The following is a 25,399-nucleotide window of genomic DNA, read 5'->3' on the forward strand; positions in this document are numbered from 1 at the left end:
GGTAACTCTTAATTTGCCACAGCAGATTGATATATATCTGAAATTTAGAGATGTCAAAATGTTGCAGCCTCAGTTCTTCTGCTGCAACCTTTAAGAAATTAATTTGGATCTAAGTCTTCGTATTTTTCCCTTTGAGTACTGAATATAGTTATTTTGCATTCATAGTAGAAACTAGAAATTTGAGACTCAATTTTAGGTATACGTGCACTCATATATATAAACACAAACACGTGTACACACAGAATCTCCATATATAATGTGATTTTTACTCCCTAGATCTAACCTGTAACTTGAAGAGGAAGTTCTAACTAAGCAGGAAACACCACAAGTATTTAACCAATAGTCTGAACCAGTACATAGGTCATGACTGAAACTACAGTTGGAATATTAATACATTTCCAGTCTCTACCGTTGTTTCAGATGTCTTGATAAACTTCTTTTGAAAAGCTACTCCCTATCCACTCAAACACAACATAGACTCTTTTATTTTGAAAAGTTAAAATTTAAACTCATGAATACAGGCAAATAAAATAATTATGTAAGCTATTTCTGGCAATAGCTATCAGATATGAAAGAAGCGCAGCATCATTTCTTACACAGATGTGGTAATGCACATTGTACCGTATCATGTCAAGTACCCTCCCCCTCTGTCCTTACCAGAGTAGTTTAGTTTCTCTCACTTTTAAGATCAGAAACTCCAGCACACCCCTCATACTGTGTTTGGAAAAGTGTGAGTTTCTGCCAAAACACCAAGATTACAGAAGCAGAAACAAATTCTGCAGACACAAAACTACATTTGATATAGGGAAAGCATTTTCAATCAATCCATTTCCATCTGTCTGAAAAAGCATCTCTGAAATGAGAAATATCCAGAACAAAATCCCATGGTTTGTAATTCATCTGAAAGGACACGAGCTTCTCTCTGAAGATCATCTTTAAATCTGACCTTTAAGTTCAAAGCAGGCAAACACGAGCAGCCCAACTTAAAAAAAACCCAAAGACCTGATAGTAAGAAATTATCTCACTCCTCTGCAATATAATTGCTGGGTTCTTCTACCATATCCATCCCTGTAGGAGAGAAACTTCTGCACATTCACTTGCAGCCAAACAATGTGATAAATAAAGGCTTAACAGAAACACATCTCAAGTATCTGAGTTAACATTTTTGTTTACACAGACAACTGAAAAGGCATCCCGAATATTCAATGAAATATTCTAGAAACAGAAAATGTCACATTCAGGTTAGGAATCAGTCTGATGTATGTGATGTTTCAATCTGCATTATTTCATGCATACTCTGTGTCTGACCATTTCTAAGTGCAAGCTGTCAATGTAATCAACAGCTGATGAAGCGGTGCAGCAGACCAACTGGGAGGTGTCAGAAGGTGTGCTTCAGGACTTGCCTCAGCATTCTTCAAAGCCAGCAGTGAGCTGATCAATATAATCGGTGGAATACAAGAGATATGATAAATATGAAGGCCTCTAACCTTAGGTATCTTACTGTTTACCCATAGAAGACAGATAACATGAACTGAAGTCACAAAGCCAGTTTCTGGCTGTGTTTACATAAACTACGACAGAAACTCAAACAAAGGAAAAGACTATTTTCCCTTAAGCACATGGGTTACTTATGAATCAAATTTTTAGGGCTAACCAAATATAAACTGGAAAATCAAGCTGCAGCATATTTTGCAGCAGTTGAGCTCTCCTGTTATACAAGCATTCTGTTCTCCCTACTTCAGCTACAACACAGCTTTTTACACCTACATGCAAAGTTTAATTCCAGAATTAGTGTATCTTCAGTTCATGACGCCATTCCCAGAACACCAGCATTTTCATCATCATTTCATGTCATAACACAGGGATTTGCATGCAGCAGCTCCAGTCCATTTAGCTAAGAAAACAATTTTCTTTTTCCCTTGTAGTTAAACATTCATTTTAATATATAAAATATTAAAAAAGAAAATGTGACATAAACACTTTTGAACTTTTACACTACCCAGTTTAAAAGCTGTTTCACCACAGACTGCAGACATACTGAAACTAAATGAGAACATATTTCAAACAAGAGGAACGAAGGCAACTAATCACGCCTGACAGAAATGAACGTTTCATGAAATACATAAACAGGTTAGTGTCCAAAGAAGCAAACCAGAATATAGCACCCCTATCCCAGATTTTTAAATAAAGTCCATGTAAAGTTTAAGAACTAGGGAACAAACCCAGAAATCAAACCTGAAAACACCAGACTGCATTGGACAAGGATAAAAGGAATGGCAAATTTTTCTTAAACGAAATGCAGATTGTAAAAGCCAGGGCAAGAATACTGCAATAGTCCTCTCCTACCAGCATCTATCTAGCCATCCGTGGCTTATACTCCTCCTGCACAAAGACTGCTCCTGCAGGTTCGACAACCCTTGCTAAATTTTCATTTAATCACTTCTTAAACCATTTAAACTTTTGGGATCAATGTAACTAACAAGCTGCAGGAAAGGGTTGGGTTTTTTGGGTTTGTTTCCTGTTTTTTTTTTTTTTTTGCTCTACTTTAAATAAGCTGGTTTCTTTACAGGATCTCTGGATCTGTATTATGATAAATTACAATCAATTATTATCTCTGCATGTCTATGCCACTTACAATCTTACAAGCTTCCTTTATGTTCATCCTCCTCAATTATTTCCCCTCCATGGAGCAAGAGCCATGTAGTCTGCTTGATCTCTTCTGGAAGGCATTTCATACGTTCAACCGCCACTGCTGACTTCCACTGCACCATTTCTATTTCTTTGGGAGGCAACAGAGAGCAGAACTACACAAGGAATCCCGGTACCTTTACTACATGGTATCTTTATCAAGTGCTGTAACAGCTTCATTTTTTTCCTCTGTTGTCTTCATACTTGTCTTTTTGGTAAAAGAATTAGTATTTTGATGGAATCGTTCACAGTAACTTAAATTCTTCCTTCCTGACAGATAAGTCTTACTTAAAGCCGGTGTTTATGCATGCACAATTTAGACCTGTTTTTTCTTCCACCCATTTGGATTAGTTTGCATTTATTAACACTTAACTGCTGCCATTTTATCAACAAACGGGTCAGTGTACCACAGCTTCTGGCTTTAACAGGTTGCTTTTACTCTTTTAAATGTTTTCTTTTGCCAGCCTTTGTCACTTCACCCCAAACCACCATGAAACTCTTAAGAATTAAGATACCTCTCAACTGGGAAAGTAGAATACGTACTCCTTGTCTGCTCAGTACTTTCAGGAACCTTGGGTGAGCAACCTGGTTGAGGTAAATGTTGTTAATGTAAAAGATGTTAATGTAAAGCTGGATTACCTTACACTTATTTACACACTCATCAACTCTGCCTTACAGATTTGTGATGGTAAATTTCCCCTCTGCACAGTCTGTGCCAATTCTTCCTCACTACAGCACATGCATCCGTTCTGTTCTCTACAAGCTTTATTCTGTGTTACAGTTCAGACTTGCCATGCTGAAGTTCTCAAGGCTTTCTCAAATCCCTTATACACTTGGCACTTCGTAGACTGAAACTGCTCACATTTCGTACCTCTCATCCCTTTGTTAGCAATCCATGTAATACTAAACTTTCATTTTCTATTCAACATTCTGTAATTTCAGATTAGAGGTCCTTCAAAAACTCCTAATCCCAATGAGTTAATAAGAACTCTGGTTTAAACTCCAAATTGGCATTCTTTTTCCTGACTCATTCCTTGCAATTCCACTACAGGAAACTTCCTCTGTTTCCATATACAAACCAAATAATGTATTTTGGTCTCCTTCAATATCTTTATATTCCCCAAATGCTTCTGTGATACCATTATAATTTACAAGCCATACAGATATGGGTCTGTTTTCTCCTTCACTATTTGTCCATACCAGCTTCATCACAGGCTTTTGTGGATAGCTGGTATGTACTTCCTCTATTAAGAAAACACGTGACAAAGAATCACCATGTTAGCTCTGAGCACTTTGCTCCCCTCAAAGTGTCCTCAATCCTATATTACTCTTTAAAATAAAAATAATACATGCTTTAGTGAGTCTTTTGCACAACTACTATGAAACTGAATTTGAGCATATTGTTTGAGCATGTAACAATGAGAATGCTTATTATTACAAACCAGCTTCAGTTGCTACATCTTAAGCTAGCTCCTGGGCAGTGCTTGCGAAGGACTCAAGAGCTGCTCAATACATCTTAATTAAATGTTACCTGTCAATGCAGTTGATTTATTTACCTAACATGACTAAGCTTTCTGTACAGTACGGCAAATTAAACATCCATACCAATGTAATTAGTGCTATGGACTAGAACTTTTCCACAGACTCATTATTCCTGGCCTGTTAAGACAGCATCTTTGTTTTAAAATCGCTGGTATTTCAGCTGACCAGTTTTGAAGACCTCCATCATGCATATATAAGCAAGCATACATTTGTTTTTGACATCGTTACCTACTGATGAAACCATTTCTTCAGATGTCTCTTATTTTCTATGTTCTACTTGCTCACCTGCTTGGCTAGTGACAACTAAGACTAAAATAAATGTTCTACTAATGCTTTGTATTTATTCTGTTAAAGACGGGCTGCTGCTGCTGCAGAACAAGACCATCATTATGTTTCTCAGTCTTGTGTCTGGATCATTTGGCAGTATGAACAAAAGCTACATGTCCACTTTTCACACAGCCCACCTTTTCAGTAACATTTTGTCTTGTAACACAATCCTTCAAATGCTCTTACTTTTCCTTAAAAGTTTTTTGGGTTTTTTTTTTTTTTTTTCAGGACTAAGCACACATGCATAGCAATGGCAATGCATCCTTATTCCATACTTTTTAGAGTATAACTAGCGACAGAATATAAAAGAATATACTGTGACATACAGTGAAGTCTCTCAAGTTTCACAGTTTATTCAAGGTAAGAAAGGCTATTATTACACACCTGTTGTCCCCTTCATGAACAGAAACATACAGTTTATTAGAATAGGTAATGTACATGGAAAACAGACTCCTGCAATAAAATAAATGCTGGCATATAATGATGATTATTCTAAGCCAGGCATGTGAGCATATTTATCTGGATGTAGGTGTTTATTTTGACTGCTAGATTTCTTTTTTTTTTTTAAATAAAGAAAATCTAGAGTTAAAACTCATCAAACTATGTATGTAGCAACCCTTCCCACACACTGCAAAAGGGAACCTTCATGCTCTGATTATCATCCTCATGACAGGCGCAATCATTTCCCATAAAATTTTCAATGTCTCTGAGAAGGTTTCATATACTTTTCTGTCAAGCAGTCAGTATTGTGAATTGTCAAAGACTAGATACAACTAGGACAATAAGATCTTGTGCTCTAAGAACAGCTAGAATCAAATTAAAGGATCCTTTTGTAATATGGGAAAATCTACATTTTACTTTTAACCTCCATCTTTGCAGTAGATATCTAACTGCAATGTTTTTTTGCCTTTTTGAAAATGTGTAGTTTAAAATTGTAGTTGGAAATTACTAAGCTGTATTTCAGACATAAATATAAGATCCTCATTAGCTCATGAGAAATGGCAAAAAGCCCCACTCAAACATGCTCCCATTAAGTAGTCTGCTTACCCCAGTAACTTCAAAAGCAATCTCCAAGTAGGGATGAAAAATAAAGACGCAAAACACATGACACTGCAAGATTCTTACCCATTTCAAGAACTAAAACTTTAAAGGTCACATGTAAGTTTATACATGAATTATTCTACTGGTAACCTTCTAATAAAAAAGGCATTATAGAATCATAGAATAGTTAGGGTTGGAAAGGACCTTAAGATCATCCAGTTCCAACCCCCTGCCATGGGCAGGGACACCCCACACTAAACCATGCCACCCAAGGCCTCATTCAACCTGGCCTTGAACACCGCCAGGGATGGAGCATTCACAACCTCCCTGGGCAACCTGTTCCAGTGCCTCACCACCCTCTCAGTAAAGAACTTGTTCCTTATATCCAATCCAAACTTCCCCTGTTTAAGTTTTAACCCGTTACCCCTTGTCCTGTCACTACAGTCCCTGATGAAGAGTCCCTCCCCAGCATCCTTGTAGGCCCCCTTCAAATACTGGAAGGCTGCTATGAGGTCTCCACGCAGCCTTCTCTTCTCCAGGCTGAACAGCCCCAACTTTCTCAGCCCGTCTTCATACGGGAGGTGCTCCAGTCCCTTGATCATCCTTGTGGCCCTCCTCTGGACTTGTTCCAACAGTTCCATGTCCTTTTTATGTTGAGGACACCAGAACTGCACAAAATACTCCAAGTGAGGTCTCCCGAGAGCAGAGGAGAGGGGCAGGATCACCTCCTTTGACCTGCTGGTCACGCCTCTTTTGATGCAGCCCAGGATACGGTTGGCTTTCTGGGCTGCGAGCGCACACTGAAGCCGGCTCATGTTCATTTTCTCATCAACCAACACCCTCAAGTCCTTCTCCGCAGGGCTGCTCTGAATCTTTTCTCTGCCTAACCTGTAGCTGTGCATGGGATTGCTCCAATCCAGGTGTAGGACCTTGCACTTGGCATGGTTAAACTTCATAAGGTTGGCATCAGCCCACCTCACAAGCGTGTCGAGGTCCCTCTGGATGGCATCCCTTCCCTCCAGCGTATCAACTGAACCACACAGCTTGGTGTTACCGGCAAACTGGCTGAGGGCGCACTCAATCCCACTGTCCATGTCACCAACAAAGATGTTGAACAAGACTGGTCCCAACACCGATTCCTGAGGGACACCACTCGCTACTGGTCTCCAGCTGGACATTGAGCCATTGACCACAACTCTTTGTGTGGGGTCATCCAGCCAGTTCTTTATCCACCGAGTGGTCCACCCATCAAATTGATGTCTTTCCAATTTAGAGACAAGGATGTCGTGTGGGACAGTGCCGAAGGCTCTGCACAAGCCCAGGTAGATGACGTCAACTGCTCTGCCCCTGTCCATCATTATGCCACTACCCTTTTGCTGTAGCTCTGAATCATAAGAAAATCATCACGTTTTCCAGATACAATAAGATAGCCAGAAGACTACAATGTAATGATTTATCTATAAAATTTATCAAGCTACATTTGAGAGAGGAAAAAAACCCTGCCTAACAAAGTAGTATAGACTTCATTTTTTTTTTATGCCTATGCTACACCCCCCGAAAGGCTACAAGAATATCTATTTTGCAGTTTTCAAACAAAAATTTGTATGTGCAATAGAAAGCTTAAACTTTAAATCAAAAGTCCTGATATGAGATCTTCCAAACTAAGCTTTCAGAGGGATCACACTGCTCCTGATCAGTTACTGAAAGTCCTGTTTTCTTCATTAGATTCTGATATAGGAAGCAGCTCAGACCAGACATTTGAATGAACACAAGATGTAAGAATGTGAGTATTACAGTACTTTAAAAGCTCCAGTGGGACCAACTTCAGTACAACACATGTCGCAGAATGGACTTAGTCGGAGATCAATGTGATCAGACAAAGCCATTTATTATAGAAAACTAACTCTTTATATATTATTTCTTAAAGTTGTTTTCACTAACTTGGCACATTGTGATTGGATACATATCTGTGAGTCCCTTAACAACTAACATATAATTGGTTAAGCACAGGTGTGAGAACCTGACCTTCAAAGTTTTCCAACAGTTCTCAATTTATCAACTCAGTAAATTCCAGCTCCTTCTTATTTTGCTGGGATTCTCACTCCCAGTGTCTTGCTCCCATCCTTCTTCACCTTTTGTTGTTCCTTGGTTCATGTCGAACTCCACGCAGGCACTTGCTGATCTGGGTATGTGGCTGTTCTTTGCCAGAAAATCATCCACAAATACATATGTATTAGATTATTAATAAGACTTATTTTCCATTTCCTATCTTTTATTTCCATAGAAATAACAAATTTAAAAGTTCAGTTGTCAGTTAAGACAACTACTCATATGACAACTAATCTTTCTTTTCTAAGATGCTGATCAGAAGGTTCCCCACTTGGAACACTACTTAAAATAAGTCACCACAACACAGTATTGTTAACTCCACCCATGTTGAACACTGTTGTAACAAGTGCTTCTATCATTGCTTACCAAAGCTGTGAAGAACAAGACAATTAAGGTATTTAGTTAGGTATCTACTGAACCCACAGTTCCTAACAAACTATTGAGAACAAAGGTACTTGCACCAACTACAAAAATGGTTTACATATATATTTATATATATTTTTATTTAACAGTAATTATTTACACTTTCTACTGCACTGAGATTGTATCCCTCCTACCTGTTCTTCAAGAGCATTTTTGGACATGTGATGAAATAAATGCTGTTATGAACTACACCAGTCAGTCACAAGAACTTTCAAAATCATCTTCTCTGTTAAAAAAAGACATTTGGTCTTTTTAACTACTTGTTACCAAAATAATGGATGTTTCTTCATATTTCAGAAGCCAGCACATAACTCTGTGGCTATTTCTAGGCAATCAACTTCTAACCAAATGCAAACCCCACCAGCTAGGGCTCATCAGGCATCTACTGGACTACATCTAACCTGTGCTATTCAAGGCTTTGTAGAAATTCAGTCACTCATATATAAAACTAATTTGGCCATTTCTAGCTCTGTGGAGGTAGAAGTCTTTTACAGAAGTTAGAGTTATGAATCACTAGTGCATGTAATGCCACAGGTACAAGCTATGTAGTACTGCACCTGCCACTGGTACAGTATACGTACATTTTACAGATACTGGCAATAAATAATAAAAGAATCTTTAACCCTGTCTGTAAAAGTCCTCAAAATTACACTTTATTGTTCTTTAAAAAAAGAAATTAAAAATCTTTGTCTTAGAAAAATTTTACCTGGATTAAATTTAAATCAAAAATTAATCTGGAAATAAAAGGACTGGATTTCTAGATATGCCTTTCATGCAGAGCAGGACAAGGCTGCAGCATCAGTGTTCAGAAAACAAGAGATGGTGGTGGAAACACGGGCCTTCTCTGACCACAGAGGACAGGGAGCCAGCACATGGGAAGCATGTTATCCCCAGCTAACTTTTCCTGTCTGTCTCCATTTCTCTGTTGAGAGAATTTCACCCTGACACTCTGGTCCAGTCTCAGAGAGCAGCTTTGGGCAGAGAGAAGGGAGAATTCTTGTTTGGGTGGGGATGTTATTTAAGTGAACTCCTACACAGAAGCATAAAACAAAATCATCCAAAGGGTAGATGTAAGAAATGTCTGGGTGCAATGTCACCTGCCTCAAGCTCATCACTGAAAGGCCTGGGGAGCAACCAAGATGACAGACAGCAGCTTCTGCTTTTATGTGAAAAGGAGCCCATAAAGGAAAGAATGGTCCAAGTGCTGCTTTTCCTTCAATATAAAAGACAGTGTTAGTAATTTGAACACAGAATTTTATTTCAAGCTTTAAAATACAACGTAAGACTCAGGGATGGAGATCAAACTTTACTCCTCCCCCCTTCTGCATCTAAGACAAACCTAAACTCTCCCAAACATCACTAGCCATCAGTCTGTTTCCCTCAGTGTTTGACATAGTTTTATTCTCTAAAATTGTTTCTCTGTACAGCAAAGATTCTAAGCATTCAAGATCTATTTATATGCGTAATTATGCACACGTAATAACACAAAATAAAGTGTCATGTCTTAAATCACAAGTGGAAAGCATGTAAGTGTCTCGTTTCATTGCAGGTGAAGAAAATTTTAATCATACTTCTCAGGCACTTAGGCAGCAGTTTTACAGCTTTCAAACTTTCATGTAAATGCAGCTGTCCTATTCTAGCAATTTTACTTACAGCAGTTATAAACCCCTGTTTCCATTTCAGGATAATGAAAACAGAGGTTAATTTATTCCTATCCACTTTCCCATACACTGCACAAGATCCAGTACAGCATTCTTGCAGATGTCACAGTCCATTAGCCAAATAAAGCATGCTGAATTAAGACTGCATTTTCCAGCTTTCCTGAGTTGCAGAAAAAAAACCAGTGAATTTATACCAGCTGCTGCACACTTGGTCCATTCAGTAGTACCACCCAGACATTTATACACACTGAAATAACCTGCAAGGTTGTTTGCCAGGCATGCACAGGTAAGTTAGTTTTACACACAACAGAACCATGCCTTTGCAAAAAATACCTTCATTTTAAAAGGCATTCTCATCAGTTTATGCTTATTGCCTGCATTAGAAGCACAGTTTTGTGCAAGTACATCTTTGTTAATTTGTAGCATATTTTTAAAATTACAATATGATGGGAAGCTACCAAAGAAATCAAACCACTGCCACACTACTTATATTTAATTTATACATTTGAAACTTTGTAAGTATACCTCATACTATTCAAATGGGCAGCTGAGTCTTGTAGCAGAAGTTACTATTTAACATTTTTATCTCAATTTGAAAGTCCAGGAATATCCCATCCCCAGTTTCTCTCAAACTGCAAAGATGCACACTGCAGTGCTGAAGCATGTGGTCATTCAAACGTTCCTGACAACTGCGAAGTAAACTGATGCTCAAGAGTCCCACACTTATGACAAGTAAAACCACCAAGTGTTAAAACACCCCTCTATCCTGAATTGACTAAAATATCTTGACATTAAATATTTGCAAACCTAATTATACTTTTATTTCTAAATGTAAAGAAGGTATAACATTACAAAACCTGTTATTATTAGAACAGCAAGTGCTAAAGAGAGTGAGTGCAGAATTTGTATTATTCAATGGATCACCTTTTTTAAACCTATCTTCATCTCTGTTTAAGAGCAGACAGAAAAGAAGGCTTGAATAAACCCATTTATCTCAAGAGTAGCTACTTTCAATTATCTTAAAAATACCTTTTTTTCTGATAGAAGAAACACATGAAATGAAAAAAGATTGAAGAGCACTGGACAGCAGATATTACCCACTTGAACAAAACCAAGTATAAAATAGCATAACATCAATAACTGTGTAATGTTGTACCACATTAGCACACATGATACACAGAGTACCAGAAATGCTGGGGGGAGGGAGGGGCAATTATACCCTACATGTCTTAATAAAAGACTCTCTTGGTTTTGGCAAAATTTACTTTAGCTGTTAAGAGTGTATATACAACTCTGTAAAGCTGGGACAAAAGACAAAGAAACGCACCCAAACATGACAAAACAGCTAGGTAGATAATACAATTAGAATGAAACCTGTTTAGCAGAATAATTAAATGATACTAGAACAGAGCTAGAACAGCACACCTGCAAAAAAACAGAATATGAGCCAGTGAAAGAGGCAGCCAAGTGAGTTTATCAAAGTATACAGGGGCTACAGTCCATTGCAGTGTCAAGTGTAAATGTGCTTTACACGGTTGGGTTTGTCTTTTTATTTTAAAATCTACACAAGATGCTACTGAAAAATTGTTCTTTGTTGAAGCCCAAAAAATATCATGGGAGGAAAAAAAAAATCAAAACTGAGCAGAAAGGTATTTTGTTAATCTAATCAAATGTTGCAATCAAATACATTACTGCTTTGAGATCCTTCACTAGCATGAGCACATTCCATCACAGCTTAGAGAAAAACGATAAATAGCCCCTTCAGAGAACAAACACCACCAGAATGCAGCAATTACTCAGTTCAGGACGTTTTGGTGATTTACCTTTCCTGAAGAGGTGAAAAAAAAAAAATAAAAAAAAAAATCAATGAGCAGGTGACCAAGGTGTAGAAGGTGGAATTACCTCTCAAATTGAAAGCTCTAGTTCTCATTTTTGGGTTTCACACTCACAAACAGCACTTCCATAGCACACCAAATGCACAGGCTTTGGTATCAATAAACATAGTTGCACTTACAATTCCCATAAAACCAAGTATGACTTTTTTATTAAAGAAAAAGAATTTCCAACAGAATAATCTTTTTTGCAGTTTAAGAGGAAGCATCCAGTGTGACTGCCTTTTACAAACTCCTGAAAAGCACAGCCAGATGCAAGATATCTCTGAAACAATTGTTCCCCAAATTAAAACATATTTTTTGAATAGAATGAGTGATACAAAGACTTGCAGAATCAGAGAATAAAACCAGCCCACTCTTTCCTACCTGTGTCTAAATAGAAGCAACACTTCATCTTGATTCTTGCACTGTTTTTTTTATCCTCTAATTTGTATGGCTCTTTAAGCATGTCTGGCTGGTAATAAAATCCACACACTGCTGAAACCAGGTGCAACCGTTACTCTAGAATTTGTATCAGGTAGTATAACTTCCACATTCCCTACCCAAGCTTCAAAGCTCCTCTTGACTAAAGCATCATACTAAGAGCCCAGTTTCCTCCAGACTTTAAGATCTTTTAAAAGCTCCTGCTTCCCAGCTAAAGCCACATCATCAACTAATACATCCACATTGAAAACCTAAATGTAGAACTTTAAAGAAAACAATTAAACAAAATCAAACCAAGAACCTCCAAAAGAAACCAAAAAAAAATCTCCAACCTAAAAGCTAAGACAATGGTTATAGTGGAAAGAAGCAAATGGATGGAAAAATAATAATAAAAAAGTAAATATTTATCAATTCAAATAGAATTTTATCAAGCCTTTTCCTACCAGTTTGGCAGGTTTTACTTCTAATCGTGAAATTAAGAACTGAAGAACACAGGAGTTACAGAAAACTAAAATATGGAGATAATGTCTTATAATCCATCCCAAACACTTAAACTGGTGGAGGGTGCTTTTCTGTCTGGCATTTTTATTCTCACATAACGTATGAAGCTACTCCACTACCTTGCTTGGGATCAACATTACGCCAATACTCTAGTAATCACCTAGGTCATCCTACTCATCCTTGCAACAATGTTGGCACAGCAGCTGATCTTCTTCAGTCCTTCAGAACTTTCTCAGTGTCCTAAGATTGATTAGAAATCAATAAGGGAATTCTGCCAGGTATTTCAAACTTTTAGGACTTGAGAGGCCTATTTTTAGCAGCTCTTCTACCTTTGTACTCGAAATGGGAAGTATCCCTCAGAATAGGTACTTGTATTTAACACTCCCCTGCACTCCATTAAGATTTCTAGAAAACACATAGGCTGTTTTTTTGTTTGTTTGGTTGGGTTTTTTTTTAGGGGGGTGTTGTTTTTGTTTAGGATTTTTTTTCCTTAATTTTACATTCTGGTACTAGGTGGCTTTCCTATAAACAAAACACAACAGCTACCATTTGCTCAATCTTTTTTGCACAATATTCTCTTTCTATAAAATTCCACAGAAGCATTTTATGTTTTCCCTGGTTGTTTGGAGACTTTTTGTATTTATGTGATATCTTTTAAGGGTTTGGTTTGCCTAACAGTAACCTATAGTTTCCTTCTACTATTTACTCAAGGACATGAAAATAACTGCCAGCTATACACTAAGTACTTCTTGGTCTGCATCCACCTGACTAGCACAGCTAGATCACATACTCTTGGCTTTCAGACACACACAATAGAACTCTGCCTCCTCATAAAAATTTGCAAGCTTCTTACTCAATTCTATTTCTTTGACACCTCCCTCCTTCCTCCAAATCTGAGGAGCTGTGTTTCCCAAGTCACTTCAGCCTTTGAGGCTCCACTGACAGTAGCTGTCTTTCCCAGACAAAAATACTTTCTTCTGGCAAACCACCAATTTACACATCACACATGAAAGCCCTCTGACTTGCAAAAGACATGAAACTGCCTTCCCTGGCCTATCAGAGTCACTGAGTGACTCCTGAAGAATTGAATGAGAGTCATGTACAAGTTTGCTGGTCTGGCTTCCCAGGCCCCTGGCAGCATTTGTTTACTTTAAAGTACTAACTAATCAGGACCTTGATAAAAGTATCAACACCAATGGAAAACCCAAATCTGACAGGTAGGTGCCCCAGAAGAAGACAAGGCTTCCTCATCTAGTTCTTTTGAGAGTCCATGATTTCAGCTAGGAGTTTCACCCAGAACAAGGAAGAGAGACCGACTAGACCACCACTGGCTGATGCTTCCTTCCATGAATACCCACGTGACAATCCTTCCTAACAGCTAAACAAGTCAGTGCATTTAACAACACATTAGCTCAATGCCAATTTTTCTCTGAGGGACTCCAGAAAAGGTCTGGAATGGACATCTAACATCCACAGCCATGCTAAGTTTTTTTTCAACTGTAATCTAAGACAACACACAACAATGGATACTGTTGTCATCCTGAAAATATGAAACAGCAATTAACTGGGGACACAGACCAACAGAATAGAGGAAAAGATGACACCTGCAGGGATAATATACTGGAAGAGGGTACAGAAGAAGATCCAACTCGAACAAAACCCCACAAAACAGTAAAAATATTTCATCATAAGAAATAGATGCAGCCTTCTCCACAAGGCAACAACTTTCATTTTATGCTTCAACATTCCAATTAGTGCTCCAAAGTACACAGCGGAACAGAGCTATTTAAAAGCTGCCCTGTGTCACAAAGATGTGCTGAAGCCTTTCAAGATTAGATTTTAAAAGATACTGAAAATCAATGTTAAAACTATCAAAATATCAAAGGCTTTAACTAAGGATGTATTTCAGGACAAAGTTGCACCATTTTTTTTTTCCTTCCATGACAAAAAGCAAATATTTGATACTCATTCTCTATTAACTCCATTGACATTTTTCTAACCCAAATACCATCTACCTTGTCTTCTACATAAGTGTTTTTACATGTACCCTGCCAATCAACCCCTTTCTCAAGACAGATAAAAGCTTGCCAGCATTACCATTCTTTACAGCCAAGAACTGATTATATTTAAAACAATAAAAATTCCCACTATGCACTCCTGTTGAATTAGCCCCATAAATTTGACATAAATGGCAATTTACACCTCAAATGCAGGAGGCAATCTGGAAAGCAGTTTATGGGGCCAACGAAATATTACTGTTACCAAACAAGATTTAAATCTTTGCAAGAGTAGGTAAGACCTTAACCACACAGAAATCCTGCTAGTTAAAACCCAAACTTAGCAAAGCAAGCAAGAGGAGGGAAGGGCAGAGGCACTTTTGTAGGAATATATATATTTTTTTCTTAAATATACATCTTGGTTTGTACTAGCAAAGAAATCTCCATTTATCTTGCTTGCTTACTTCAAAATAAGTGTTTCAGAAGAACAATTACAACCAGAAAATTCATTCTCTATGGACAACAGTGACTTGTATATCGCGAAAATAAATGCCTATAGCACATGCAGACAACAGTACAACACCAATTCCTTTGTAGTCACCTCCAAAAATCCTGGGGGCTTTGGCTTCTAAAAAAGGATGACTAATTTTGATGAAAGACAGAAGGTTGCTTACTGAGAACAGCATTATCAAAAATACAGACAGAAATCTAGCTCATCCAACACTTATCCAGTAAAATTAATTCCAGAGGAGTAACAAGATCATGGTCTTCAAAATGCATTTTTAACTGTGCTAGCTCAGGGGTTTTTCCAAGACACCCAGCATTTGCAACATGTACATGCATTTCTGCATTAACGATTAACCTAACCTACTCTGATAATAGAGCATTATTATCTACACATGCAAAGGACATGAGACCAGGAAGGGTAAAAAGAGAGACAGAAAAATTTATGCAGGTGAGATTTTCCCAGGCCATTTACAAAACTGCGTAGGTATAGATGATCTTCCCACCTCTAGATGAGTTCTACTCCAAACGTTACCCATTTTCAGTAAAAATAAGATTCAGTGCTTAATTATATCCTGCTGCTTCATCATCCTACACATGCATTTAACACATGCATTTAATGGCAGCACAAACTGAACCGAGCTATTACTTTCACATTGCATGAGACCTACATCACCCAGCAGGATCTTTGCATGACAGACTAAACAACCCAAAGAGCACTGAAGAACCTTTTAAAAGTAAGTTTCAGCCCTCTCCAGACAGTACTTCCAGAATTCCAAGCAGCACATGCATGCTTTTCTTTAAAGTACACACTAGGTACCTATCTGTATCATTTTACATTAGTCATGGTTTGGAGTTTTACAGGACAGTTGCTTGACTCCTGATTTGCAGTTGAACTTTAATACATGCAGGGAATTCTGGTTTGCTCAGCTTGGTCCTTTCCACAGACAAATCCACACCCCAGATTCTGACACAAAGCACTAACCATTTTTGATCAGTCTATTAAAACATTACATTCAGCTGAGGAATTCCCTCCCCCCCCAGTAACTTTTCTGGTCTCTGCATAATGCAGTGTACTTACTGTAAAGCTTCCTAGACTGTAATATGGCTGAAAACCAATACAGAAACAGCAGTGCAGAGAACTTACTAAGAAGGGAACCTCTAAACCTAATCCTGCTGTCAGCCAGCTTCCTGCCTGATGCCCTCTGCCAGTGGCCAGTTTTCAAGATAAACTCATGTCTTACATAGATTAACAGTAGCTGCTATGCAAATATACAATATGAAGTTCTAAATTAGCTGTATTTCATTAGGTGACTAGAGAAAATAAATGTTACATTTCTTACCCAGAGAGAATGTCTTTCAGAAAGGACAATGCTACGTGAAAAAATACATTAAACTTGGGAGTCAACTGTTCTGTATTAATCCAGACACAACCTGGTGCATCATTACATACGGATGCAAATATCGGGCTTAATTTCATGCCTGTTAAAACTCCCAAATATCTATAATTCAAGCTGCAATATTTAACTAAGATTTTGGTTTCTTATCTTCTAATAGCCCAGAAAAATGGTTATACTAGAAGGACCTTGTCTTAACCCCTGTTCAGAGGTCAGACTACCACAGCAACATATACCAGGAATGTTGCGGGGTTTTTCTATCTCAGAACTCACAAATCAAAAATAGCTGAAGTATAATCTTAATGGAATGCAACAGCACAGGTTTATAAGAAAATACATAGGGATTTAAAATGACAAAGGAATATTCTTAAAGATTCTTAAAATACAGCTTGTCAATCTCAATCTAAAAAGGAGAGTTTTAAATTGCCTCTTATACAGGAATACCTGTATTCCTGGTCATTGCTTGCTTGTTTCTGAAATACTTGAACAGCAGTTCATCTTATGCAAACAACGTAAAACAATGTAATAATGGATTTAGAAAAAAAAAATAATTTGAAAACATTTCAAAAACTGAAACAAACAAAAAATCTGGTAGTCACAACTACTAGTTATAACATTTGATATAGTAATAGTAAGCAACATTTTACTACAGTCATGCAGTTGGAAAAAAAGATCTTAATGGCACAGTTTGGTATTACATCAGATTATTTCAGTGAAGACTACTAAGTTAAATATTCAGACTGAAAAAAAACATGACCTTGATTTGAGGATTTGCAATTATTGCTATGATTTTTAGAAGCTACTTTTTATTTACCATTTTTAAAAACCCAATAAAACCTCAACATTAGGTTTTGCAGGATTAACTCCAAATTGAACTTAACTCTACTATTTTTCTAATGTTTTATCAATAATGTTGTTGCTTTCTAAAATTAAGTAATTTCTCAGGAATAAGAAGTCTGCACTCCTTACTTCAGGTGGTAAAGAAGTGTTCAGTTGAAGAGTACTTTCCAACAGATGAAGAGCTACAAGAAGAGAGCACAACACATGCATCCCATTTCCAATTCTGCTACAAAAACCACAGCTCAGCTTTAACACCCAGTTGCCTCACATGTTAAATATGGAGGATACTTACTTTATTCTGAAAAGCTTTTTATAGTTACACATAAGCACGACTCTATTCAAGAATAGAGTATCTGAATTAGGAGTCTATGACACACAAAACCAGATAATGGACCATACTACATTTACAATCACCAACTATATCTCATTGTGCCACAAGCTAAAAAGTATTTCAGTAAAAGTCTATGGTAATTAACTTAACGTCTGATATTTTTCAAGTTCATGAAGCCCTTCTATATACATTAGCTACTACACACAATCTTGTATTTCTTTTTTTCTGTCTCACTGGCTTTTATACCCAGACACCATATCATTTTCCTGGTTAAGCTCCAATCACACAATCAGATCCACAGGAGAAGGTTTCAATAAAGCTGTAGCATTGAAATCACTGGGATGTGTGCTTGGTGGTCCCCTTGCACAAATCAGTTTACAAGATAAAAGATGCAGACTCTACAGTCTAGATGGTTTGCTTTATAATCTGTGTAATACAACAGAGCCATGCTTGGAGGCATCTGCGTGATATTTAGGACAGATCAAACTACTGAAGTAAAAGTACAACAGAAACACAAGATTAATACCAGTGTCTAATTCTATGGATAACATACAGGCTGGATAAAAACTCAGTTTAATAATAAGAAAACATTTCTCCATTTTATTTCTAGCTTGAATACACAGTCTAAAGTCAACAGAAAGGACAAAGAGTTATCAGTCTAATCCCATCTGCCTAAATCACAAGATTATTATTAACAGTTCTACTGGTGATAAATGTAAAAAAACCACCAACCAAAACCCAACAAAACCAAATAACATAAACCCTCTCCAATCTGCTTAAATTATTAATAAATAGTTGAACTACTGTGATATGTCCCCTTCCATTTGCCAGTGTTTCGCAAAGAAAATAAGAAAATGTTCTTTTAACACACACGCACTAATTAATGTATTGTAAAAGACAAATGAATAGAATGACAAAAAGAACAGCTTGAAATTACTTATATTCATTTTTAAAACAAGGAAGTTTCAGTTAATAGTATCCCTTCAAACAGTTCATTTAAACAGACATTATTATCACATAAAATCAAGATCATTATCTCCAAACCCAGAAACAATTACAAAAGAATGGGAGGGGCACAACGCATTTATGTATTATTTAAATAAAGGCCTTTCTCCAGAAATCTTTCAGGAAATACATCAATATTTTGCCACATAAGTTCAAACCCTGCCTCTACTCATCACACCAGAATTTTAAAGCCCAAGTTTTTTCATGCTGCCTGTTACTGAATGTGTACATATGCTTTGTACTATCCAGCCCCGGCACTTCCCTGGCGCTTCTCGACGAGGTGGTGTTGATACAGCTGTACTACAAACCTAACGCCCCTTTTCAGCCCGAGGCACACAAATACTCCCTCGTTTTCCGTGCCTGCACCAGCTCTGGCTGAGGGAAGACCCCTTCCCCATCAGCTGTTTCTCCACCAGTAATCACACGGCTAAGGCTCTCCCTTGAACATCTCCGGGACCACCCTCTCCCTCTCTAGGCCTTCTCTCCAGGGGCCAGTGTCCCAGCCCCAAAGGGCCAGCAGCCCCAGACATGGCCTGGTGTCATTGTTTCTCGCTGTCCACCAATCGCGTCCGTCCTCCCTTACCGCTGCCTGTCACCTGCTCCCTCCCCGCCGGCCGTCTGCTTCCAGGTCAGCTTAGCTCGCCGCTTCGTCTCTGCCTATTCATCCTGCGAGCAGGCAGAAGAGCCCGCCGCGCGCCGCAGCGCCCTCGCCACCGCTGTCAGCAAGGGGCAGTGCGCGAAAGGTCCGCGCTCGGCGACGAGCGACGCTCTCCCCTCGGCCCAGGGGCACGGGTACTGCCATAGGGCTCCGCAGCAAGACAAGAGGCCTCAGCCTCTCCGCGTATACGCCCCGAGTCTCACACAACTAAGCAGATGCCCCGCTCGATCCCCAAACCTATGCCACGGCTCAGCCTGCAGCCCCACCTCCCTCAGCCCCCTCTGCCTCATCTCCCCAAAGAGGCTTCAAAGCGCCTCTATCCCCTCCCTGCCTTCCCCCCCGCAACACAAACACACATCAGGCAATAGGGGAGGGGGGGACCCGAAGCGCACCCCGACAGCCGGCCGCCCCCTCCCGCCGCGGGCTGCGCCTCACCTAGGGCCACCTCGCAGGCTTTGCGCAGCTGGGAGTGATGCGCCTTCTTCACCTCCTTGTCGGCCAGGATCTTCTCCAGGGCCCGGGTCAGGAACATGTTTTTCGTCTTCTTCCCTTCATACATGGGCGCGATCGAGCCGGGAGAGGAGGAGGGGTGGGGTGGGGAATGAAGAGCGGGGCACCGGCCGCTCCCGCCGGGGGAGGGCTGCGAGGGGCCGGGGCGGCCGAGCCAGGCGCGGGGGAAGGGCTCCCTCAGAGGGAGGGCCGCGGCTCCCCCCGGGGGGCGGCTGGGATGGGCCCGGGCGGCGGCGATAGGCAACCCCCGCGGCTGAGGGAGGACGAAGCCTTCTCCTTCCTTCTCCTTCCCCCCACTGCGTGTGATCGCGGACGGCGCCCGCGAAGCGCTCAGTCCCTGAGCCGCCCCAGGCCCGCACCCGTCTCCATTAGCACTGGCAGCAGCGGCGGCGGCGGCAGTGGCGGTGGCAGCAGCAACAACCTGCCCTCGCCATGTTGGAAGGAAACGACGTCAGGGCCGCAGCCGCGCGGCTGCGGAGAGGGAGGAAGCGGCTGCTGTGCCCCAGCCGGGCGGGCGGGCTGAGGGAAGCGGGCAGGCGGGGGAGCGCTCGCCTTCTGCCCGCCCCGCGGGCGCGCTACAGGTGGAGTAGACCCGCGGGAGGCGGTGGAGAGGGAGGTACGGATATGGCTGCTGCCACCTGGAAACGGGTTGGAGGAGGAGAGGAAGGGCTTCCCTTCCGGGCCACTAGGGCTAGGAGAAAGAGGAGGAGGAGGAAGAAGGCTCCCCTGGGAAGTGTCACCTGCCCCTGAGGGAGGGCTCTGCCAGGGGTAGGGCAAGAGGCTTTCTCGCAGAGGATCTGTTGTCCCTCCCCCGGCTGCAGTCTCCCCTAAAGAGAAGCCCCCGGGGCTCCGCCTGACGGAAGGCGTGAGGGGCGAGCAGCTCTCGTAATGAGAGTGCCGAGGGAGGAAGGAGCCCGTTAAGAGTGCAGGACGTAACCAGACTCCCTGCGCCCCTTCTCAGGGGCGCTCCTTCAGCCCCTCACCGCGCATTCCCGTGGGGCCCGGCCTTCGCCATGTGGGAACAACGCGACCAGTGCTTCTGGAGCCGTGTGTCCTCATCATTGCTGCCCGCCGCTTTCGGGCGCTGGAGGGAAGCTTCACCCGTGAGTTCTCGTGGCTCCGTCTTCCGATCGCTGCCATCCTCTGCCTTTGGGATACAGTCATCATACACTTCTCCATTGTATATGCATTAGGAGTCCAAAACATAAAAAAAAAACCCAAACAAACAAAACAAAAAACACTCTCACCTTCATTTACAACTAAACGGTGACTTCTGTGTTATTAAATTAAGATTTTATTATTTTCTTTTGTAAAATTGATACTTTTTTTCTTCACTTTCTTTCTTTGGTCTTTTTCCTTCACAGAGTGCTAAGGGGTAATTTCCTTATGCTTTGGTCAGGTCCAAGAAAAGCAGTGAGGTGGGACCTGCCCAACTGGTCAGCATCAAAATCATAATAGGGCAAGTTTTGCTGTCAGTGGTGACGATATAACAGTATTTTAAAGTAGTATATGGCACTAACTGAAGCCAGGTCCCTTACAGAGAAAAATCACCTGATAGAATAAAAAATTAAAAATAATCTGGAAATAGACTGAATTTCAGGCAGAGCGGGACAAGGCTGTAGCATCAGTGTGCAGAAGGCAGAGATGATTGTGGAAACCAGGGGCCTTCTCTGAGCTCAGAGAGTGGAGAGAGAATGCATGGGAAGGAGGTTATCCCCAGTTAACTTTTCCTGTCTGTTCTCTGTTCCTCTGGTCCTTCTGCATCAGTCGGGACAACAACCTGCTGAAGTTAAGCTTGATCCCTTCCTCATGGAGAATTTGAGAGAGCTGTGCCAGGTTGTCATGGCACCATGCTAAGGCCTTGCAAGCAGCCTTGTGTTCTTGACTGAATAGTTTATTTGAGCACCTCTGTTTGTCTGCAATGCTATGGTGTAGCTGAATTCATAAAGGTAAAGGGGTCCCAGGCAAAGAGGCAGCTGATGCTGCTCAGTATTGTTTTAACCAGTTTCCCAGATGAAAAATGATCTGTGCCAAAATGATTTGTTGCTTTACAGGTAACTATATCTCGACTTTTTAAGGAATAAAGTGGCATGGTGAATTCTGGTAAAGCTATAGGTGAATGCCAGGCCTGACAGATAGATAGAGCAAGTGAAGATGCAGAACTTTTTCCTAATACCCATTCTAAACCTCCCCTGGAGGAACTTGAGGCCATTGCTCTCATCCAGTCACTTGTTATTTTGGAGGAGAGACCAACCCCCACCTTTCAGGTAGGTGCAGAGAGCAAAAAGGTCTCCCCTCTGCCTCCTTTTCTACAAGCTAACCAACCCCAGTTGCCTCAGCCGCTTGTTACAGGACTTACTCTCCAGACCCTTCACCAGCTTCATTGCCCTTCTCTGGATACACTCCAGCAACTTAGAATCTTTCTTGTAGTGAGAGGTCCAGAACTGAACACAGTGTTCGACATGTGGCCTCACCGGTACTGAGTACAGGGGGACAATCACTTCCCTAGTCCTGCTGGCCACACTATTTCTGATACAAGCAAGGATGCTATTGGCCGCCTTGGCTGCCTGGAAACACTGATGCCTCATGTTCAGCATGCCCAGGTCCTTTTCTGCTAAGCATCTTTCCAACCACTCTTCCCCAAGCCTGTAGTGTTGCATGGGGTTGTTGTGGCTCTCACCTCATTTCTTGTGTTGATGCGGTTGTGCAACTGGCAGTCAGTCAGTTCAGCCCAGTAGTCCAGCCGAAGATCAGCCTCATAAGAAAGTTTTCAGCGTGACCAGTGAATTGATCAGACTTGCCTGCGTATTCAGTAACTCTTACCCAAGAGAGGATATGGGGAAATATGGTCAGGGTGATGAGAAGAGCTGGTCTACTGCTCATGGTGGCACTATCTTCATAAATCATCTTGATGAGCTTTGAAATAGCACAGTAGTAGATTGTGATCACTTTAAGCTAGAATAAGATAGAACTGCCACTAAAAGAAGCAGTCCTTCTTCCTGCTCCTGCTTACATGTTTCTTGCTTCCTTGGTCAGTATAAGCATTTACATTGTCATGTGATGAATTATGTCTGAATTATATTCAGAATTTAATTAGGTTGAAATTAATCTGACAAGAAACAGAGGATTTTTAATGTGGGTATATTCCATATCCTGATTCATCAGGCAACCTCACAAATACTTGTGTAGCTCAAGGGAGGGGATAACACCTGGACAGGAACAAGAAAATGGGCAAGAGGGCAGACTTGCGCTTTTTGGCAACAATACCAGTTTGTGCCAACTTAAAGTATTGTTTAAACTACTACTATTAATTCAAATTTTGTTCAGTATTTCAGTGTGCAAAAAACCACTCAACCCTGTCTTTCCATGTGACCCCATATATAGATGGATGGATGGGTCAATAGACAGGACCAGTGTGTTAGTGCTAGTGTATATGATCCTTTAACTGTAGTGGCTCACTTGTCACTTTCTTTAGCTGCAGTTTAGTAGTTCACATTTGTTCCAATTCTGTTCTTGTGTACCAGATGCAGATAATCAGTGCGTGATGGATCAGGGTCCAGATGGATCTGACAGATAGGAACCTGGAACAGGAGAGAAACTGTTTCTGTTCTGCACCTGCAGGCACCTTGGTGAAGAAGTTTCTAAGTCTCTTACTGCATGCATAATGTTTAACTGGTCTGATGGTGGTTCTTGCTCTTGTAATACTAAGGTACAAAGAAGGCATCCCTTTGTGGAGTCACAGGACTGCCACCCTTGTAAAAAAAAGTGAAGCATAATTCAAAATATCCACTGTATCCATTATGCAAAGGATCACAATCTGTCAACTGAAATCTAAGATACTCACAATACGTACTTGAATATTTTAAGAGGTTTGGTGTTTGGTTTGTGTAGGGTTGGGGTTTTTTAAATAAATTCAGGAGCTGAAATTAAGAGTTCATAATTTGTAGAGTGAAAGTTATGAGAAGTTAAAACAGGCTGCAGTATATCTACTGCTGCACTGAAAGAACAAAAAGCATATATTTATTAGCTCAGGGAATACTGATCATTAGGTAATGCCTAGGTTGGTTTCAAACATTTGTACAAAAGCATATGACACCGTGGAGTGACCAGTAACAAAATAAACATCCATCACTGTGAGGAAGCTCTTGCAAGGTGACAAATTTATTCCTTAAAGCTAAAATATACAGGTGCTTGCTGTTTTGAAATACATTCTCAATAGTACAGTTAAGTGAAGATGCATCGGCCTAGTAAAGCATTATATTTTTCAGTTGGTGACAGCTGCAGGAAAAATGTCAGATAACAGTGAAGAAAAAAAAACCCACCTCTTGTAGTCAATGGAATAAAGTTTTGAATTGTGGCTGGAAACTGTGGAGGACATCAAACGTTCCCAGCTGTAGCTTGCACTTCTGTGCTGGAAGTTATACTGGTACATGTGCTGGAATGTGATCCTTTTTTGCTAGGAATTTTTTCTGTGGGAATACATTTTATTCTAGCTTACCTACAGGAACTGTCAGCTTCTTTCTTCAGCATTTTGCTCTTGCTTATAGATGAATAATTCAGTTCCCAGATTCCATGGCATCTCAGCATGCCATTCCCTAATACTGTGAATGAAGAAGGAATACAAGTGTCCATCTTAAACACAGAAGGAAAAATATTTTTTAAAAAAATTGTTATATACGGCTTTTTAAAAGGTTTCTTTAGTAATTTTTTTTATTTGAGGACTGATTATAGATGTATCAGCCATTAACTATCTGAGAAGGTGATTTTCTGAGATACCCTGTTGGAGAAAATATCTTTTCTTTTGGGGAATATAGAAATGAATAGCACATCTTCACCCTGAACCGGGAACCTACTATATGGTTATTGTTGTATGTGAGGCTATGCAAATGTAAAGGTAAACCGAAGCCAGTGTAGTGACTCCTTCATAATGGCAAACGTTTCTGTCTCTGAATACCAAAAGTACAAAGTTCTGGTAATTTCCTGAGAGCCTTTCACTGCAAAAGAAGATGTATGGAGGATGTATGGCAAAGACAGCAATAAGATCCACTGATTTATTGCTTCTCCTAGCCAGCTGCAGTGGATAAAATTCCTAAGGAACTGTTATTGGAATTTCAGGAGAAACTATTGAAAGGGGGGAGCCACAACCTGCCTTCCCTGTTTCTTGGAAGGTGCTGTCCCTACCATTACACTTTCCTAGATTACTCTGTGGGTGTGAGTCTGGTTAATTAGTTATCTCCCCAAACACCTGTAATAGGAAGGACTTCCATAGTATATAGTTATCCCAAATTCTTAATCTCCAGTTTCAGTTTACAAAATGGGATTATTCTGACTTGTTGCAAATTAGAAAATTAATAAGTTTATTGAAAATGATGACTGTCCTATCTTTATAGCTTCAGACTCCTTCAGGTCTTTGTAACCGATACAGCATGACCAATGTAATGCATGTTGACTTGTTTTACAGATTAGGCATTAAACATCCCAGCCCAGCTCCCAGCAAATTGGGAGCATAAAGCATTAGTTTTAACCTAATTTTTATATGCTGAATGACAC

At 40.2% G+C, this 25,399-nt stretch overlaps 1 protein-coding gene across 6 annotated transcripts in view; it reads right to left on the reverse strand.

Annotated features, from left to right (window-relative positions):
* ARFGEF1 (ARF guanine nucleotide exchange factor 1) overlaps positions 1-19,898 on the reverse strand; it is a gene marked incomplete at its 5' end in the record, with an annotated part of 93,468 nt that extends 73,570 nt beyond the window's left edge. For all 6 annotated transcript variants that reach the window (XM_080610049.1, XM_080610047.1, XM_080610048.1 and 3 more), the window contains one exon: positions 19,775-19,898. In XM_080610049.1, the coding sequence (XP_080466175.1) occupies positions 19,775-19,898 (124 nt within the window). The remainder of the gene's footprint in view (positions 1-19,774) is intronic.
* Between the last annotated feature and the right edge of the window lie 5,501 nt (positions 19,899-25,399).

This window comes from Psittacula echo, assembly GCF_963264785.1.
Source record: "Psittacula echo genome assembly, chromosome: 2".
NCBI lineage: Eukaryota > Metazoa > Chordata > Aves > Psittaciformes > Psittacidae > Psittacula > Psittacula echo.